The sequence below is a fragment of the Dendrobates tinctorius genome, unplaced genomic scaffold (genome assembly GCF_039654945.1).
Source record: "Dendrobates tinctorius isolate UK_male_01 unplaced genomic scaffold, ASM3965494v1 ptg000245l, whole genome shotgun sequence".
Taxonomy (NCBI): Eukaryota; Metazoa; Chordata; class Amphibia; order Anura; family Dendrobatidae; genus Dendrobates; species Dendrobates tinctorius.
This window is the reverse complement of record NW_027361912.1, coordinates 256,640-274,109: the sequence shown is the minus strand read 5'-3', so window position 1 is coordinate 274,109 and position 17,470 is coordinate 256,640. Positions and strand designations below refer to the sequence as shown.

General features: G+C 46.5%; 1 protein-coding gene across 1 annotated transcript; it reads right to left on the bottom strand.

Annotated features, from left to right (window-relative positions):
* Positions 1 to 259: 259 nt before the first annotated feature.
* NUDT18 (nudix hydrolase 18) lies at positions 260 to 17,198 on the bottom strand. Its single transcript, XM_073557110.1, has 3 exons — positions 16,601 to 17,198; positions 15,655 to 15,868; positions 260 to 3,992 (listed from the first exon to the last, which is right to left on the bottom strand). Exons 1-3 carry the CDS (start codon positions 16,754 to 16,756, stop codon positions 3,451 to 3,453), a joined length of 912 nt encoding a protein of 303 aa, XP_073413211.1. The 5' UTR covers positions 16,757 to 17,198; the 3' UTR covers positions 260 to 3,450.
* Between the last annotated feature and the right edge of the window lie 272 nt (positions 17,199 to 17,470).

Genomic DNA, 17,470 nt, shown 5'->3' with positions numbered 1-17,470 from the left:
ATCCTTTTTCTGATTAGCCGCCATCACAGGAGTCTGGAGAACACGGGAACTCTGGTCCGATGGAGCCAGGAGAGATGGCGGAAGGGGAAGTGCGGTGGCAGGACTGGCAGCCGAATCCACGGATATCAGCAGGTAGGCCAACTTGTGGATGGGGCCCTAATACTGCACCCCATTAATCAGCTCTGAGGGGCTCTGCTGTGACTAATAGGGGGATCCCACTGTAACGGAGCAGCATAGTGAAGGATTTTAGGCTGATCACTTTTTTGCCGAGGCATAATGATCTTTATTTGTAACAAGGCAGATGATGGGAGACCACACAATCTTGTGCAAGTTTCGGGTGTCACTCCCGCATACATGAATGGCACATTTACAGTTGAAAGTGCAACACGGCGGTGGGGAGATGCAGAACGAGGCACAACATGAGGATGCGCACAGATTGGTGATGGTTTCTTGCACGCACCAGTCCATATAGTGCTGCAAGGACCCACCATCGCCATATGTACGAACAGAGCCATAATACACGTATATGTCTATGAACGGCATTCATCTTCCGACATATGGCACATTGTGATTTACAGCAGCAGCTCACCGGAAAGCCGGGCTGTAATCTCGATCACACGTAGGCTGTGTCCTCCTGATGAGGATTTACAAGAGACAAATCCTGCGGCAGTTTTGCAGATAATCTGCTCCGTCATAATTTCGAGGAAATAATCTGTGGCTTTCCTACACGGGATTGTGGATTTCCAAACACGTCCATACGGCACAAAACTTCCTATTCAGAAGCCACGGCGGCAGGATTTAGGCAAATGTGGCCATATTGCAGGATGGGAACCATTTAATGAGGCTCTGTCACTAGACATACAGTTGTGCTCAAAAGTTTACATACCCCGGTAGAACTTTTGCTTTCTTGGCTTATTTTTCAGAGAATATGAATGATAACACCATATCTTTTTCTCCTGTCATGGTTAGTGGTTGGGTGAAGTCATTTATTGTCAAACTACTGTGTTTTCTCTTTTTAAATCATAATGACAACCCAAAACATCCAAATGACCCTGACCAAAAATTCACATACCCTGGTGATTTTGGCCTGATAACATACACAGAAGTTGACACAAATGGGTTTGAATGGCTACTAAAGGTAACATCCTCACCTGTGACCTGTTTGCTTGTAATCAGTGTGTGTGCATAAAAGCAGAGTGAGTTTCTGGGATCCAGACAGACTCTGGCATCTTTCATCCAGCCACTGATGTTTCTGGATTGTGAGTCATGGGGAAAGCAAAAGAATTGTCAACGGATCTACAGGAAAAGGTAGTTGAACTGTATAAAACAGGAAAGGGATACACAAAGATATCCAAGGAATTGATAATGCCAGTCAGCAGCGTTCAAACTGTGATTAAAAAATGGAAAATAGGAAATGACTTTTTACCTGAAAGTTCTATTATTTCGGGACTTATTGGCTACAGGTCCTGATATACAGTTGTAAATGAGATTTCTTTTTGTACTACGTAATCGTTATGTTGTTAAATCCTTTGTAACTGGATTGTTCCAAATTTATTTTCAATAAAAACCAGATTAAATATAACAAATGGAAAATCAGGGACTCTGTAAAAACAAAACCACGGTGGTCAGGTGGACCAACAAAAATTTCGTCCACAACTGCCAGGAAAATTGTTCGGGAAGCAAAGAAAAACCCACAAATAACATCAGATGAAATACTGGACTCTCTGAAAACTAGTGGTGTGGCTGTTTCAAGAAGCACAATAAGGAGGCACTTGAAGAAAAATGGGCTGCCTTGTCGAGTCGCCAGAAGAAAGCCATTACTGCGCAAATGCCACAAAGTATCTCGCTTACAATATGCAAAACAGCACAGAGACAAGCCTCAAAACTTATGGAACAAGGTAATTTAGAGTGATGAGACCAAAACTGAACTTTTTGGACACAACCATAAATGTCACATTTGGAGAGAGGTCAACAAGGCCTATGATGAAAGGAACACCATTCCTACTGTAAAACATGGAGGTGGATGGCTGATGTTTTGGGGATGTGTGAGCTACAAAGACACAGGAAACTTGGTCAAAGTTGAAAGGAAAGATGAATGCAGTATGTTATCAGCAAACACTGGAGGCAAATTTGAAATCATTTGCTGCACCTTGGACGTATTTGGACGATCCAACATGACAACGATCCAAAACACAAGGATAAGTCGACCTGTCATTGGCTACAGCAGAACAAAGTGAAGGTTCTGGAGTGGCCATCTCAGTCTCCTGACCTCAATATCATTGAGCCACTCTGGGGAGATCTCAAGCACGCAGTTTATGCTAGACAGCCCAGGAATTTACAGGAACTGGAGGCTTTTTGTCAAGAAGAGTTGGTAACTTTACCATCTGAGAAAATAAAGAACCTCATCCACAACTACCACAAAAGACTTCAAGCTGTCATTGATGATAGAGGGGGCAATACATGGTATTAGGAAATGGGGTATGTGAACTTTTGATCAGGGTCATTTGGATGTTTTGGGTTGTCATTATGATTTAAAATGAGAAAACACAGTGGTTTGACAATAAATGGCTTCACCCAGCCACTAACCATGAGTGGGGAAAAAGTTTTGGTGTTATAATTCATATTCTCTGAAAAAAGGTCAAGAAAGCAAAAATTCTGACGGGGTATGTAAACATTTGAGCACAACTGTAAATGTTTTTTTTTTAACCTGGTGTGAAAGCCGCTGTTCTAAATTCAGCGCTGTTTTTCTTTCTGCCCCTCTCAGTTCCTGAGATATGGCCTCCTTTTACCTGTATAAAAATATAGACTTGCTAGCCATGTGGGTGTGATCCTCAAGAAGAAGACGCCCACAGAGGACCACGCCCATAGAGGACCACACCCACTTGGCTAAAAAGACTAGATTTATTTACAGGGAAGAGGAGGTCATATCTCAGGAACGGAGAGGCGCAGGAATGAAAGAAAAACATCGCAGGATTCAGGAGAACAGCGGCATCTGCATTAGCTAAGAAATTATATGTTTATGGCAAGTGACAGGTCCTCCTTAAAGGCATATTACTTAGTGAATATATTACAGAATATGCCATAAATGTGGTTCTTATCTGTAGGAAGTGCACCTATCTAGAGTTCAAGTGTCCCCTAACCCACTTCTATCAGGCAGAAAATGAATAAATTGACAACTGGGTGTGACCATTCCCCTTGTTCAGCAAGAGCAAGGTTATGACTTGATCCCAGATCTCAGTCCTATCTGTGGAATCGTCTGGATAACAAATCCGATATATAGTGGCCAAACCGAGCAACGTACAGGACTTCTGCCCCAATGTGTCAGGGTCTGGTGTAGTCTGTGCCTTGGTGGGTCGCAGCAGTGTTGGCGACATGAGAGTTTTAATGTTATGGCAGATGGGCTCTGATGTTTGGCTACATCCATCCATGCACATTTCTTGTCTCGGAGACTCAGCTACATAAGGGCAGCAGGGTGTTGTTCTTCATCACTTGCTCCAGTCTGTTCTTCAGAGCTTCATCCTCAACCGCAGCCCAGCTGAGACCCCTTGTTCTGACCACAGGCAGTTCACAATCATGCAAGACCCCCATGATATTAAAACATACTCCGTCCGCGTCGTCCCCACCTTGATGCTGAACTCCTAAGATACCGCATGACATGGACACATCGCGCAGCAGATAAATCAATGGATCGAGGATGCTGCCGCCGCGCCCGCCGCAGACAATGGTGGGGAGTCGAGCCGGATCAGCGGAGCTCTGTAGGATCTGGATCTCTCCAGAAACGACGCACACCAGGAGCAGCCGCAGGACTAGGAACGGTGATGGGCACAACTGGGGCAGCATAGATGGATGTGAGGGCAGGCGGCGGTAGTCCAAGGCACGCTGGATGAGAGGAAGGATGTCTCTGCAGCGCAACGGCAGCGGAGACACCGTGTCCCACCATGATGCCTGCAGAGATTCCTTGTCGGCCGAGGCAGAGGATTTCAGAACTCCACCTGCAGAAAAAAAAAAGGGATCAGTGTTACTGAGGACTGCCCATAGGGGCATTTTTTTATTTAAAGGGGTTGTCCAGGACTTATATATTAATGACCTTTCCTCAGTAAAGTCCTCAAAACAACCCTCTATATACTTCATCATGGCAGTTCGGTGGGAATCCGGCACTCACTGATCTCCTGCAACTGATCGGTGACTAGTGTGAACTACACGTGCTTATCACAAAATTAGAATATCATAAAAAAGTTAATTTATTTCAGTTCTTCAATACAAAAAGTGAAACTTATATATTATATAAAGTCATTACACACAGAGTGATCGACTTCAAGTGTTTATTTCTGTTAGTGTTGATGATTATGGCTTACAGCCAATGAAAACCCAAAAGTCATTATCTCAGTAAATTAGAATACTTTATAACACCAACTTGAAAAATGATTTTAAAATCCAAAATGTTGGCCTACTGAAATGTAGGTTCAGTAAATGCCCTCAATACTTGGTCGGGGCTCCTTTTGCATCAATTACTGCATCAATGTGGCATGGCATGGAGGCGATCAGCCTGTGGCACTGCTGAGGGGTTATGGAAGCCCAGGTTGCTGTGATAGCAGCCTTCAGCTCGTCTGCATTGTTGGGTCTGGTGTCTCTCATCTTCCTCGTGGCAATACTCCATAGATTCTCTATGGGGTTAAGATCAGGCGAGTTTGCTGCCAATCAAGCACAGTGATACTGTTGTTTGTACCCCAGGTATTGGTACTTTTGGCAGTGTGGACAGGCGCCAAGTCCTGCTGGAGAATGACATTTCCATCTCCAAAAAGCTTGTCGGCAGAGGGAAGCATGAAGTGCTCTAAAATGTCCTGGTAGACAGCTGTGCTGACTTTGGTCTTGATAAAACACAGTGGACCTACACCAGCAGATGACATGGCTCCCAAACCATCACTGATTGTGGAAACTCCACACTAGACCTCCAGCAGCTTGGATTGTGGCCTCTCCACTCTTCCTCCAGACTCTGGGACCTTGATTTCCAAATAAAATGCAAAATTTACTTTCATCTGAAAACAACACCTTGGACCACTGAGCAACAGTCCAGTTCTTTTTCTCCTTGGCCCAGGTAAGACGCTTCTGGCGTTGTCTATTGGTCATGAGTGTCTGACACAAGGAATGCGACACTTGTAGCCCATGTCCTGGATACGTCTGTGTGTGGTGGCTCTTGAAGCAATGACTCCAGCAGCAGTCCACTCCTTGTGAATCTACCCCAAATTTTTGAATTTCCTTTTCTTAACAATCCTTTCAAGGCCGCGGTTATCCCGGTTGCTTGTGCACCTTTTTCTACCACACTTTTTCCTTCCACTCAACTTTCCATTAATATGCTTGGATACAGCACTCTGTGAACAGATGGCTTCTTTAGCAATGACCTTTTGTGGCTTACCCTCCTTGTGGAGTCTGTCAATGACTGCCTTCTGGACATGTGTCAAGTCAGCAGTCTTCCCCATGATTGTGGAGCTACTGAAACAGACTACGGGACCTTTGTAAATGCTTAGGAAGCCTTTGCAGGTGTTTTTTAATAATTGTTCTAATTTCCTGAGATAATGACTTTTGGGTTTTCATTGGCTGTAAGCCATAATCATCAACATTGACAGAAATAAACACATGAAATAGATCACTCTGTAATGACTCTATATAATATATGAGTTTCACTTTTTGTATTGAACAACTGAACTGAATTAACTTTTTGATCATATGCTAATGAGTGAGTAGCACCTGTTTATGGACGGAGCGGAGATCATTTGGACAGGACTGTGCTCAAAGACTGTAGGACTGAAGGAGATGGCCAAGTCCAGCGCTTTGCTGTGTCCATCAGCCCCACGGACATCGCATGAAGCGGGACGTCACATCACTGCCCACGGCCCTCAGTGATTAGACAATTAACACCGATCCTGTAGATAAGTGGAAATTGTGTAGGATAATTTGCGGAGTTTAGCAGGGGCACTTTTGTACAGGACATACAGTGGGGGAAATAAGCATTAGATCCTTTGCTGATTTTGTAAGTTTGCCCGCAGACAAAGACATGAACAGTCTATAATTTTAGGGGTAGATTAATTTTAACATTGAGAGATAGAATATCAAAAATAAAATCCAGAAAATCACATTGTATAAATTATATTAATTTTTTTGCATTTTGCAGTGAGAAATAAGTATTTGATCCCTCTGGCAAACATGACTAGAGATGGGCGAATCCGAACAGTAAAGTTCGGCATCCATACCGAACACCTACTGTTCAGGCACAAACACTTCAAAAGGAAGTCCATGTTACTGTTCGTGTTCGGATGAACGAACACCGGGTGTTTGTTGTGCTGTCATGTGCATGACAGCGACGAAAACACCGCTAATGATTGACGGTGAACTCATCCCCGCCGGTCAGAGAGCAGCAGTTCCCACGCTGTCAAAAGACAGCATGAGTGTTCAGCTCTTATCCGAGGTATAAAGCTTACCCCAGGTCACTGGTGTCAGCTGATGGGACTACTGATCCCATCATGACACCTGTGCCACTAATTACAGTGAGAGCAGGAGCAGTGAACGGGAGTATTCATCTACCGCTCCTGGGCTGTAAATAAATAATTTTTAAAAAAAAACGGCGTGGGTTCCCCTCTATTTTTGGTATCCAGCCAGGCAACACTCACAGCTGGGGTCTGTAACCCTCAGCTGTCAACTTCAGCAAGACTGGTTATCAAGAATAGCGGGGTCCCCACGCTGTTTTTTTTAAATTGCTTAAATAAATAATTTTAAAAAAACGGCATGGGGTCCCCCCACATTTTTGACAACCAGCCTTGCTAAAGCAGACAGCTGGGGGGCTGGAATTCTCAGGCTCAGCCTAAAAATGACAGCCTGCAGCTGCCCAGAAAAGGCACATCTATTAGATGTGCCAATTCTGGTGCTTTGCCCAGCTCTTCCCACTTGCACTATAGCGGTGGCAAGTGGGGTGATAGTTGGGGGGGTTGATGTCACCTTTGTATTGTCAGGTGACATCAAGCCCCGAGGTTAGTAATGGAGAGGCGTCAATAAGACACCCACATTATTAACCCCATAGTCACATTGTAAGAAAACACAGACACTCAGAAAAAAGTCCTTTAACTGAAAGAATGATAGACTTCTTTAATAATATTAATTAAACAATACTTACGACCTCGTCTAATTCCAGTGAAGCCCTCGATCTCCTGTAAGAAAACTAAAATAATAAAATAACAATATACCATACCCGTCTGTCGTTCTGTCCCACGCCGTAATCCATATCTGGGGAATAAACAGTTTTCAACCTGGACGGTGCCAAGATGTGACCGTCCCGGCTGAGAACCACTGGTGACTGAGCGGCTGCGAGGGCAGCCTCAGAGACCAATGGTGACGTCATTGAGGCTACGTCCGGTCACTGAGGCTCTTTTCCCAGTCGGGCTGAACTGCCATGACCTCGGTGATTTCCCTGCTAGCACCGTGAGTTTTTTATGCATGTGCATGACAGCGTGGCAAACACTGGAGGTTCGGGCCCCCCATTCAAGTGAATTGGGTCCGGGTACTGTTCTGGTACCCGAATCCAAACTTTTTGTAAATGTTCGACCGAACCCAAACATCCAGGTGTCTGCCCATCTCTAAACAAGATACCAAGTATTAGGTGGCAAAACCCTTGATGGCAAGCACAGCAATTAGACGTTTTTTGCAGTTGATGATGAGGTTTGCGCTCATGTCAGGAGGAATTTTGGTCCACTCCTCTTTGCAGATCATCTCTAAATCATTAAGTTTTTGTGGCTGTCGCTTGGCAACTCGAATCTTCAACTCCCCCTATAAGTTTTTTATGGGATTAAACCACTATCCATTTTTAATGTCCTGGTGGAAGGAAGGAGGATGTCACTCAGGATTTTATGGTACATGGCTCCATCCATTCTCCCATTGATGAGGTGAAGTAGTCCTGTGCCCTTAGCAGAGAAACACCCCCCAAAACATAGTGTTTCCTCCTCCATGCTTGGCAGTGGGGACGGTGTTCTTTGGGTCATAGGCAGCATTTCTCTTCCTCCAAACACGACGGGTTGAGTTAATGCCAAAAGACCTCAATTTTTGTCTCATCTGACCACAGCACCTTTTCCCAATCACTCACAGAATCATCCAGGTGTTATTATTTATTATTATTATTATTATTATTATTATTATTATTATTTATATAGCACCATTGATTCCATGGTGCTGTACATAAGAAAGGGTTAAATACAAATTACAGATATCACTTACAGTAAACAAACTTTCAATGACAGACAGATACAGAGGGGAGAGGACCCTGCCCTTTCGGGCTTACATGCTACAGGGTTGATGGGTTGCAGCAGCTCCGGTGTTGGTTGAGGTGATATCTCCGGTAGTGGTGAGGAGGCAGCAGGGTCATTGCAGGCTGCAGGCTTTCTTGAAGAGGTGGGTTTTCAGGTTCCGTCTGAAGGATCCGAATGTGGTTGATATTCGGACATGTTGGGGCAAAGAATTCCAGAGGATGGGCGCTATTCGGGAGAAGTCTTGGAGGCGGTTGGGTGAGGAACGAATAAGTGTGGAGGAGAGAAGAAGGTCTTGGGATGACCGGAGATTACGTGAGGGAAGGTATCGGGAGATTAGTTCAGAGACATATGGAGGTGACAGGTTATAGATGGCCTTGTAGGTCAGTATTAGTAATGTGGACTGGATACGCTGAGGGAATGGAAGCCAGTGAAGAGATTTGCAGAGGGGAGAAGCGGAGGAGTAGCGAGGAGAGAGATGAGTTAGTCGGGCAGCAGAGTTAAGGATGGACTGGAGAGGTGCGAAGGTGTTAGCAGGGAGACCACAGAAAAGGATGTTGCAGTAGTCGAGGCGGGAGATGATGAGGGCGTGCACAAGCATTTTAGTAGATTGAGGGTTGAGGAAAGGATGGATTCTGGAAATATTTTTGAGCTGGAGGCGACAGGAGGTAGAAAGAGCTTGGATGTGCGGTTTGAAGGACAGGGCAGAGTCAAGGGTTACTCCGAGGAAGCGGACTTCCGGTACTGGGGAAAGCATGATGTCATTAATTGTGATAGATAGGTCAGGTAAGGAAGATCTGTGAGATGGAGGAAAGATGATGAGATCAGATTTGTCCACATTGAGCTTGAGGAAGCGAGAGGAGGAGAAGAAAAAGGATATAGCTGATAGACACTCCAGGATTCTGGGCAGCAGAGAGGTGACGTCTGGGCCAGAGAGGTAGATCTGAGTGTCGTCAGCATAAAGGTGGTACTGGAATCCATGGGACTTTATGAGTTGACCCAGGCCAAGGGTATTAATTGAGAAGAGTAGGGGTCCTAGAACAGAGCTTTGGGGGACTCCAGGACTCCAACAGAGAGAGGGTGGGATGAGGAGGTGTGGTTTGAAGTGTATGAGGAGATCCAGAATAGGGCGAGGTCTTTGATGCCAAGGGAGGAGAGGATCTGTAGTAGGAGGCAGTGGTCAACTGTGTCGAATGCAGAGGACAGGTCTAGAAGCAGGAGTATAGAGTATTGTCCGTTTGCTTTGGCTGTAAGTAGGTCATTAGTAATTTTGGTCAGGGCTGTCTCAGTGGAGTGATGGGGGCGGAAACCATATTGTAGATTGTCAAAGAGCAAGATAGATGAGAGGTGGGAGGAAGGTTCAGCGTGGACGTGCTGTTCCAGGAGTTTGGAAGCGAATGGGAGCAGTGATATTGGGCGATAGCTGGACATAGTGGTTGGGTCGAGGGTTGGCTTTTTAAGGATAGGCGTGATTGTGGCATGCTTAAAAGCAGAAAGGAAGGTACCGGACGTTAACGATAGGTTGAAGAGGTGGGTTAGGGATGGGATGAGTGTGGTGGGGAGGTTGGGGAGGAGGTGGGATGGGATGGGGTCAAGTGCACAGGTTGTGAGGTGCAATTTGGAGAAGAGGCAATTAAGCTCCCCTTCAGTGATGTTGGAGAGGGAGGTTATGGGGTTTGGGCATTGGTCTGGTATATAAAGGGGTTGTGGTGGTTGAACAATGAAGACTTGCCTTGTTTGGTCGATCTTATTTTTGAAGTGTGTGGCAAAGTCCTCAGTGGAGATGAGGGAGGTTGGAGGGGGCAGTGATGGGCGCAGGAGGGAGTTGAAAGTTTTGAATAACGGTTTGGGATTGTAGGATAGGGAAGATACGAGGGTTGTGAAGTAGGCCTGTTTAGCAGAGGTGAGGGCAGATTTGAAAGCAAGTGTTGCCTGTTTGAATGCAGTGAAGTCATCTTGCGAATTTGTTTTTTTCCAACGCCGCTCTGCAGCCCTGAAACTTGCCGGAGCTTTTTAGTGTTGTTATTGTGCCAGGGTTGTCTGTTGGTACATCGCATTCTGCCATGAGCGAGAGGGGCGACCGTGTCAATAGCTGATGCGAGAGTGGCATTGTAGAAAGCAGTGGCACTGTCTATGTCTTGCAGTGAGGATATGGATGCCAGTGATAGAATAGTCAGAGAGCATGTGGGTGTCTTGGTGTGCAAGGTTTCTGCGGGGGTGCGCATGTTGCTGGACATGGGTGCCAGGAGAGGAGGACAGGGATGAGAAAGTGAGTAGATGGTGGTCAGATAGAGGGAGAGGGGAAGTCGTGAAGTTAGATAGGGAGCAGAGATGGGTGAAGACCAGGTCTAGTGTGTGTCCGTCTGTGTGGGTGGCTGAGGAGGACCACTGAGTAAGTCCAAAGAGTGAAGTAAGGGACAGGAGATTGGAGGCTGCTGACTGAAGGGTATCAGTGGGGATGTTGAAGTCACCCATGATTATAGGGGGGGGGTGTCAGTAGAAAGAAAGTGAAGAAGCCAGGTAGAGAATTGGTCAATGAAGGCAGTGGTCGAGCCTGGAGGTAGGTATATCACGGCCACTTGGAGGTTGGAGGGAGAGTAGATGCGGACAGAGTGGACTTCAAAAGAGGGGAGGATTAGGGAGGGAAGAGGTGGGATTGGGTTAAAGGTGCAGTTGGAAGAAAGGAGAAGACCCACTCCTCCACCGTGTCTGTTGTCAGGGCGAGGAGTGTGGGTGAAGTGGAGGCCGCCGTATCACAGCGCAGCAGAGGAGGCGGTGTCAGAGGGTGTCAGCCAGGTTTCTGTGAGGCCAAGAACGTAAGATTACGAGAGAGAAAGAGGTCATGAATCACATGGAGCTTATTGCAGATGGAGCGGGCATTCCAAAGTGCTCCAGAGAGAGGGAGCAGGGGGTTGGGTGTCAATGGCACGGGTTTTAAGTTGGAAAGATTGCGATAGTTTTTATTAGATAGGGAGCGGTAGGAAGGGGTAGTAATGGGGGTTATGAGCTGTGGGGGTCCAGGATTGGGAGATATGTCGCCAGCAGTGAGAAGAAGCAGAGAAAGGGAGAGCAGATGGGAGAAGGAGAGTGGGAAGCTTGTTTTATGTTTCATTCGGACAGATTTGAGGTTGAGGAGCAGTTATTATTATTATTATTTATTTATATAGCGCCATTAATTCCATGGTGCTGTATATGAGAAGTGGGGTTACATACAAAGTTATAGATATCGTTAACAGTAAACAAATTTACAATGACAGACTGGTACAGAGGAGAGGACCCTGTCCTTGCGGACTTACATTCTACGGGATAGTGGGGAAGAGACAGAAGGTCGGGGGTGCAGCAGCTCAGGTGGTGGTGAGACGGCAGAATGGTCATTGCAGGCTGTAAGCTTTCCTGAAAATATAGGTTTTCAGGTTCCGTCTGAAAAATCCGAGGGTGGTGGATAATCGGACGTGTTGAGGCATGGAATTCCAGAGGATAGGGGATATTCGTGAGAAATCTTGGAGGCGGTTGTGTGAGGAACGAATAAGTGTGGAGGAGAGTAGGAGGTCTTGGGAGGATCGAAGATTACGTGAGGGAAAAACATTGGGAGATTAGTTCAGAGATATAGCGAGGGAAAAGGTTGTTGATGGCTTTGTAGGTCAGTTGTTAGTAGTTTGAACTGGATTCGTTGGGGAATTGGGAGCCAATGGAGGGATTTTCAGTGGGGAGAGACAGGGGAGTAGCGAGGAGAGAGGTGGATTAGTCAGGCAGCAGAATTGAGGACAGACTGGAGTAGTGCAAGAGAGTTAGCAGGGAGGCCACAGAGGAGAGTGTTGCAGTAATCAAGGCGGGAGATGATGAGGGCATGTACAAGAGTTTTAGTAGATTGAGGGCTGAGGAAAGGACGGATTCTGGAAATATTTTTGAGTTGGAGGCAACAGGAGGTGGCAAGAGTTTGGACGTATGGTTTGAAGGACAGGGCAGAGTCGACAGTTAGGGTACCGTTACACCTAGCGATGGACCAGCGATCCCGACCAGCGATATGACGCGGTCAGGATCGCTGGTGCATAGCTAGGTGGTCGCTAGTGAGCTGCCACTCAGGAAGATCTCACCAGCGACATCGCTGGGGACGGGGATCGCTACTTACCTGTCAGACGCAGCGATCCTGCGTCCTCCCGCCCGGCTCCACGCGTCGCTCGTCGTCACAGCAGGAAGCGCCGCAGGAAGTGGCCGACGAGGAATGATCCAGCAGCTTCTCGCGCGATCAGCGATAACCAGCGGGGGAGCCAGTCGGAGGTAAGTATCACATGCAGCGATATCGCTAGAAATATCGCTGCAACGTCACAAGTTCGGTGACTTTACAGCGATATTGCTAGCGATATCGCAGTGTGTAACGGGGGCTTTACTCCGAGGCAGCGGATTTCAGGTGCGGGAGAGAGCGTGATGCCGTTTACCATAATAAATAGATCGGGTAGGGAAGATACGTGAGATGGAGGAAAGATAATGAGTTCAGTTTTGTCTACATTCAGTTTTAGGAAGCGAGAGGTGAAAAAGGAGGATATGGCTGATAGACACTCTAGGATTCTGGACAGCAGAAAGGTGACATCTGGGCCAGAGAGGTAGATCTGAGTGTCATCTGCATACAGGTGGTACTGGAAGCCATGGGACTTCATAAGTTGTCCTAGACCAAGAGTATAGATGGAAAAAGGTAAGAGCCCCAGGACAGAGCCTTGGGGGACTTCAACAGAGAGGGGGCGGGATGAGGAGGTAGTGTGGGAGTGGGAAATGCTGAATGTGCGGTCAGAAAGGTATGAGGAAATCCAGGACAGGGCAAGGTCTTTGATGCCAAGGGAAGAAAGAATCTGTAGCAGTAGGCAGTGGTCAACTGTGTCAAAGGCAGAGGACAGGTCGAGAAGGAGGAGGATGGAGAACTGTCTGTTAGCTTTGGCTGTGAGTAAGTCATTAGTAATTTTGGTCAGGGCAGTTTCAGTGGAGTGGTGGGGCGAAAGCCAGATTGCATGATGTCAAGGAGGGAGTTAGATGAGAGGTGGGAGGAAAGTTGTGCATGGACATGCTGTTCAAGGAGTCTGGAAGCAAACGGTAGCAGTGATATGGGGCGATAGCTGGGCATAGCAGTTGGGTCAAGGTTTGATTTTTTGAGGATGGGTGTTATGGTGGCAGGTTTGAAGGCAGAGGGGAAGGTACCAGAAGTTAGGGATAGCTTGACAAGAAGGGTTAGGGCTGGAATGATCATGTTAGTGATCAGTTCAGCAGAGAAGGTCAGGTGGGGAGGAAAGAGGGAAGGGGAGATGATTATTTGGATAGAGGGTGCTGGGGTTTGGGGATAGCTAAGGAGAGTGAGGATTAAAGGAGCAAACACTGTGAGGGCATGTGTAAACATGGTGAAGGAGTAGGAGGGTGAATAGAAAAGCTAGATACAAGTAATAAGAAGTGCTTATTCAGCAAACATACCCAAAATAGACAGGCACATAGTTTGGGGTCCTGACTCCTGCTGTTGTAATAACTGCATCTTCACGATACTTATGCTGCAAGGAGACACGTGCCTGACCTACCCACGTGCCCCCTTAGGCGGCATCTGAATATATAGGACTGAGTAGAGGATCAGGTGAGAGGGATTGTGGGAACTGATTTGGGATAAATTACCAATTGCCTAGCACACCAGGGGAGGTTACACAATCAAAGGCACAGGGCCTGGCTACATCCATATGCTAGTAACACCTTGCACCTGATATCATCTCTACTGGCCTCAACATGGATATACAGCAGTAAGTATTGAGTTCAATGCAACAAATGAATTTAGCAAACATTCAGTAAGCACTGTTATATACCATTAAAGGAAATATTGCACTAGATGACAGCAAGCAGGAATTGTAGCAGTAGCAGAGATTGTACCATTAAAGGAAATGTTGCACTAGATGACAGCAAGCAGGGATTGTAGCAGTAGCAGAGATTGTACCTGCGTGAAGAGAGGAGAAGAGGTGGATGTTAATTCTCAGCCGTTGTATTAACTGCATCTTCACGATACTTTTGCTGCAGTGATACTTATGCTGCAGGGAGACACGTGCCCCCTTAGGAGGCATCTGAATATATAGGACTGAGTAGAGGATCAGGTGAGAGGGATTGAGGGAACTGATTTGGGATAAATTACCAATTGCCTAGCACACCAGGGGAGGTTACACAATCAAAGGCACAGGGCCTGGCTACATCCATATGCTAGCAACACCTTGCACCGGATAACATCTCTACTGGCCCCAACATGGATATACAGCAGTAAGTATTGAGTTCAATGCAACAAATGAATTTAGCAAACATTCAGTAGGCACTGTTATATACCATTAAAGGAAATGTTGCACTAGATGACAGCAAGCAGGGATTGTAGCAGTAGCAGAGATTGTACCATTAAAGGAAATGTTGCACTAGATGACAGGAAGCAGAGATTGTACCTGTGTGAAGAGAGGAGGTGGATGTTAATTCTCAGCCGTTGTAATAACTGCATCTTCACGATATTTTTGCTGCAGTGATACTTATGCTGCAGGGAGACATGTGCCTGGTGTTCACTGGCAAACTTCAGACGGGCCTGCACATGTGCCTTCTTGAGCAGGGGGACCTTGCGGGAACTGCAGGATTGTAAACCTTTATGGCGTAATGTGTTACCAATGGCTTTCTTGGTGACTTGAGATGATTAACAAGTTCCCCTGTGTAGTTTTAGGCTGATCTCTCACCTTCCTCATGATCAATGATAACCCACAAGGTAAGATTTTGTATGGTGCCCCAGATCGATGTCGATTGACAGTCATTTTGAATTTCTTCCATTTTTTTACTATTGCACCAACAGTTGTCTCCTTCTCACCCAGCATCTTACGTTTGATTTTGTAGCCCATTCCAGCTTTGTGCAGGGCTATGATCTTGTCCCTGACATCCTTAGAAAGCTCTTTGGTCTTGCCCATGTTGTAGAGGTTAGAGTCTGACTGAATGAGTCTGTGGACAGGAGTCTTTTATAAAGGTGACTATGTAAGACAGCGGTCTTTAATGCAGGTAACGAGTTGATTAGGAGCGTCTGGTCTGTAGGAGCCAGAACTCTTAATGGTTGGTAGGGGATCAAATACTTATTTCTCATTGCAAAATGCAAATAAATGTATATAATTTATACAATGTGATTTTCTGGATTTTATTTTTGATATTCTATCTCTCAATGTTAAAATTAACATATCCTTAAAATTATAGACTGTTTATATCGTTGTCAGTGGGCAAACTTACAAAATCAGCAAGGGATCAAATAATTATTTCCCCACTGTATAATGGCACAAGCATCCATTAAAGGCATCTTGCAATTAAAGACTTTAGAAGTGAACCTGACACCGACCTGTTTCCTGAGCGAGGAAGACAAAGCGAACCCAGGAGGCGCCTCTCTCTTCTACCACCAGCAGGGTCAGGGGTTGGCACAGAAGTCCGGTCTCCTCTGCCACCTCCCTGCACAGACCTTCCACCAGGCTTTCCCCCCTCTCCAGCCGCCCAGCGGGAAGGTACCATCTCCCGTGGCACTCCGCCTTGGCCTCCTGCATCATCAGAACCTCATTCTGCAGGGAAGGGCACAAGTTTATAAGGTGGGCTGTCCATCTGAAGAACTGCCAACATAACAGTCTATGATCGGTGGGGGTCCGACCGCCGGGACCTGCACTGATCGGCAGAACGGGCACCTTCTATCCCCTTTACAATGGAGCGGCGGAGCACCTGCTCGATCACCGATCAGTCCCACTACGCTGACTGGTGTCACATCGGGGGTAAAGATTCTTCATTCTTCCAATCGTTGGGGGTCCCTGCGGTCGGATCCTTTGGATAATGACTTGTTGTAACCAGAAAACTTTTATAATTAGGAAAGTCACGGACTGTGTTTCATGGACGTTCAATTTTGCTCAAAAGGCACGTGCTATTTAGTAAGAAAATTAAAGAGTTATTCCAATGTTCACATATATGCATATTTTCGGGTAGAGCTTGTAAAGATGAGCACTTTTGTAATTTACTGCTCACTAAAATTTGCAGCCGTTCTGGAGATATTAACACTTTTCCTTTGCTTATAGCTGGTTGCCTTGGAGACCGACCACCTCTGCTGAGTAGCTTGTAAGCATTGCTGTGAAGGTGGCCGGGACAAGAAGGTAACCGCACTCTCCAGCGATCCTTACCAGCCCAATAGAGAATAACTTATATGAAAGAAAAAACCCTTTAATAAACTAAAAAATAAATAAGTTATGGCAGAAAAATAAAATCCGGCCTTCATTCAGGCGTCAGAGCAGCGTATGTGGCGCCCTCACCTGGTCGTTCAGTAGGATCCCCACAACAATATAACACACATTGTGTCTTAGTCTCAGGGGCCGCGGGCTCTCGGGGGCCACATCACATCTGTCAGGGAGCGGGACGGCGCCTCCGTCTAAGAGAATCGTCAGCTCCTCCTCCAGACCAGGAGACATGTCTGAAACACAAGCAGAATTAGGAAACGATCCCTATTTAGAGAGAAGCGGCTGCAGATGCTGCGGCGCTGCTTATCCGCAGGACAAAAGCGACTCGGCTGGAAAGATCCCCCGATAGTCTGTCGTCCATCGATCTCTGCCCGCTGGAGTCGTCTCCTGTCATGTTTATGCCTTTGAGAAAGCCGAGTCGCGCCCACCCTGACTTGTCACTCAGCTTTCCCAGACCCCTGAATGGCAATCTGAGCTGTATAATGCATCCATAATCAGGGGAAAGCTGAGTGACAACCCTGGTGGGGCTACAGCTGTGGCCAGACTGGTTGTCACCCAGTAGGGTGTGCAGCTCAGAATGCTCAATGATGGGAGTTATAGTCACTCTCACAAGAGCTAGAGAGTGACAGATGACAGCGCTGCCTGTCTCTGCTGCAGTCTCACCCTCCTACCTCATGTCTCCAAAGCAGGAAGTACTGGGCAGGCTGCTCCCATTGGTCACTGCTTATCCTGCCTTGTGTTCTGATTGGCGGATGGGATTTTCTACACAAATAGGTGTGACTTTATTTAAAGAGACAGGACCCTGTGCAGAAAGGAGAGATGTCTGCAGGTTTTCTCTTAAAATACATTTTTCTTGTTTGTGAGCAGGTTGCGGGATGCAGTGATGCACGAGAGGCTGAACAAGGGTTAACAATATAATTTAACAATGGGATACTCCACGCAGGG

Coding starts and splice junctions, on each gene's coding strand:
- NUDT18 (XM_073557110.1), bottom strand. CDS start 16,756: ATGTCTCCTGGTCTGGAGGAGGAGCTGACGATTCTCTTAGACGGAGGC. Junction 15,869..16,600: donor GGATCCTACTGAACGACCAG/GTGAGGGCGCCA, acceptor CCTTCCCTGCAG/AATGAGGTTCTGATGATGCA. Junction 3,993..15,654: donor CTTCCTCGCTCAGGAAACAG/GTCGGTGTCAGG, acceptor TTTTTTCTGCAG/GTGGAGTTCTGAAATCCTCT.